Source organism: Brassica oleracea, chromosome C7, assembly GCF_000695525.1.
Source record: "Brassica oleracea var. oleracea cultivar TO1000 chromosome C7, BOL, whole genome shotgun sequence".
NCBI classification, from domain to species: Eukaryota; Viridiplantae; Streptophyta; class Magnoliopsida; order Brassicales; family Brassicaceae; genus Brassica; species Brassica oleracea.
The window spans coordinates 37,509,787-37,512,214 of NC_027754.1; the positions used below are offsets into that span (position 1 = coordinate 37,509,787).

The 2,428-nt window shown below is 37.3% G+C and overlaps 1 protein-coding gene across 1 annotated transcript; it reads left to right on the forward strand.

Moving 5' to 3' along the window:
- Window positions 1–634: 634 nt before the first annotated feature.
- Window positions 635–1,972, forward strand: LOC106301223 (probable 6-phosphogluconolactonase 3). Its single transcript, XM_013737575.1, has 3 exons — window positions 635–884; window positions 978–1,113; window positions 1,235–1,972. The coding sequence occupies exons 1-3, from the start codon at window positions 724–726 to the stop codon at window positions 1,712–1,714; spliced, it is 777 nt and encodes a 258-aa protein (XP_013593029.1). The 5' UTR covers window positions 635–723; the 3' UTR covers window positions 1,715–1,972.
- Window positions 1,973–2,428: the final 456 nt, after the last annotated feature.

Consider the following 2,428-nt stretch of genomic DNA (forward strand, 5'->3'; position numbering starts at 1 on the left):
TATGACAAATATATAATAAAAAGACAACAAAAATGACATTTATGAAATGGTAGGACACGAGATTAAAGAGGAAGAAGAAGTCAAACCAACACATGAAAGATGACAAGTACTATTAGCTCTTTCCTGTTTGTCACCGGTAGAAGTCCAATCCCACTTTAAAATCGTTTTATCGTAGATTGGCCTCGAATCCCTTCTGACCAGGTCCATGACTTATCAACTACTTCTCCTTCCATAAAGGTCGGGACTTGAACGATAGAGAATTTTGAGGAGGACAAAACTCATTCTTCTATTTTCTTATTATGATACAAAATGCAACAAGTAAGCTGTAAAAGCGATTAAAGATTCTGCTTCGTATTATTTAAAAAACAAAATTGTGACAAATTGTAATGGTGAATAGTATCTCGAGTGAAATTACCTGGAATGCAATGTTGATTTCCAGCTTTGAGGATTTGAAACAAAAAGCATAATCCATCATTTGATTTCAGAAACTGTTTGTAGGGCAAATTCTCTAGCAGAAGCGTATAAAAGTAATTAGTAGAAAAAAAAACAAAAAAAACAAAAGTGAGAACGACAATACGTCCAGTGATAATCCACCATAAAAAGTCACGTTTTCCACCTAACTCAAAAGTCACAAGCAGCTCCAATAACCACTCGATCTCTATAAAAAGCAAGAAACCCCAATCCTTAACAACATATACAAACAAACTTTTCTTATAGGTAACAATGGCAGAAGCTAGGCACAGGAAGTGGCATGTGTTTCAGACCAAGGATGAATTGTCGGTAGCAATGGCTAAGTACACTGCCCATCTCTCGGCCAAGTTCTGTAAGGAGAAGGGCCTTTTCACAGTTGTTCTCTCCGGCGGTGGCCTCATCGACTGGCTCTGGTCTACAAATCTTCCCTATTTCACTCTCCTTCTTCTTTTTTTTAATAGGAAAATCTAATAATATGTGATGTTTTGATTAATCAAATGTTGCAGCAAGTTATTGGAACCTCCTTACAAAGATTCAATCGAATGGTCAAAGTGGCACGTCTTTTGGGTCGATGAGAGGGTTTGTGCATATGAAGATCCAGACAGCAACTATAAACTCGCCATGGATGGTTTTCTCTCCAAGGTTTAACTATTTTTTTCGATTAGTTATCACCTATCATATAACAAGTGGTATAGATATTTATATATATATGTATTATTCCGTAATGCATATAAAACAATTTCATTTTTTTGGGTGTATCTAGGTTGGGATTCCGAATAAGAACATCTATGCAATCGACAAACACTATGCCGCTGATGGTAACGCGGAGCACTGCGCGGCGCTCTACGAGGAGTGTTTGAGGAACCTGGTGAAGCAAAACATACTCCCACTATGTCCAAATGGCAAGTATCCTCAGTTCGATCTCCAGCTTCTAGGGATGGGTCCTGATGGCCACATGGCGTCTCTCTTCCCTGGACATCCACAGATCAATGTCAAGGACAAATGGGTCACTCACATTACTGACTCTCCAAAACTGCCACCTAGGAGAATCACATTCACTTTACCGGTCATTAACTCGGCTTCGTACAATCTTATGGCCGTTTGCGACGACCACACAGAGCAGTGTCCACGCTCCATCGCTGATATCTTTAAGCACAACAATCTCGCCTTACCTGCTTCTCATCTTACTGCCCATGTCGAAACTATGTGGTACCTTGACAAAGCAGCTGCCTCATTGCTTTAGAGAGTCAAACACCTTAATAATGGTGTCCTTTATATGAATAATAATCTCCCTAGGTCATGATTTGTGGAGCGTGTTGTTGGAGTTTGCTTGCATGCGTGTTAAATTACCGGCTAATAATGCATTTTTTGCGTATGTATTTTACATACCAAATGTATTGAAACGCCGATTTGTTGTTTATGTCTAGTTAGTTATCTTGTGTTTGAGGCACAGGCTATGACCCCGTGTTATAATAATATAAGGTTTTCGAAACCGTTACTTCATGAATGATGGTAATATTTTAGATCTGTTATCACTAATTGTCTCGACTTAGACATGATGATATGCTTGGCTGATGTAATCATTAATTCATTTTATCTAGTACGAACTCTAAATTTTTAGTATTTAGGATTTATAACAAGTGTAGTTAGCACCTTGGTATATATAATAAATGCTCCCCTGTATCCAAAGCAGTGAAACAGATCTAGAACTAGAGAGTAGAGAACACATCGCCATTCATTGTATTATACACAAATACAACGGATTTCTTCTTCTCCATCACTGGTAAATCTTCTTATTCTTCTCTGCCTTCTCACCTATTTCTTTCACATTTTTATTTATTATTCTTTCTTTTTCTGAAGTGATGAATAAATACTTACATCTTTTTCGTTAACTTAATATTTCAATAGAATAAATTTTTAAGAAGTACATGTATCAAGAGAAACTGGACAGTTTATC

Coding starts and splice junctions, on each gene's coding strand:
- LOC106301223 (XM_013737575.1), top strand. CDS start 724: ATGGCAGAAGCTAGGCACAGGAAGTGGCATGTGTTTCAGACCAAGGAT. Junction 885..977: donor GGCCTCATCGACTGGCTCTG/GTCTACAAATCT, acceptor CAAATGTTGCAG/CAAGTTATTGGAACCTCCTT. Junction 1,114..1,234: donor TGGATGGTTTTCTCTCCAAG/GTTTAACTATTT, acceptor GGGTGTATCTAG/GTTGGGATTCCGAATAAGAA.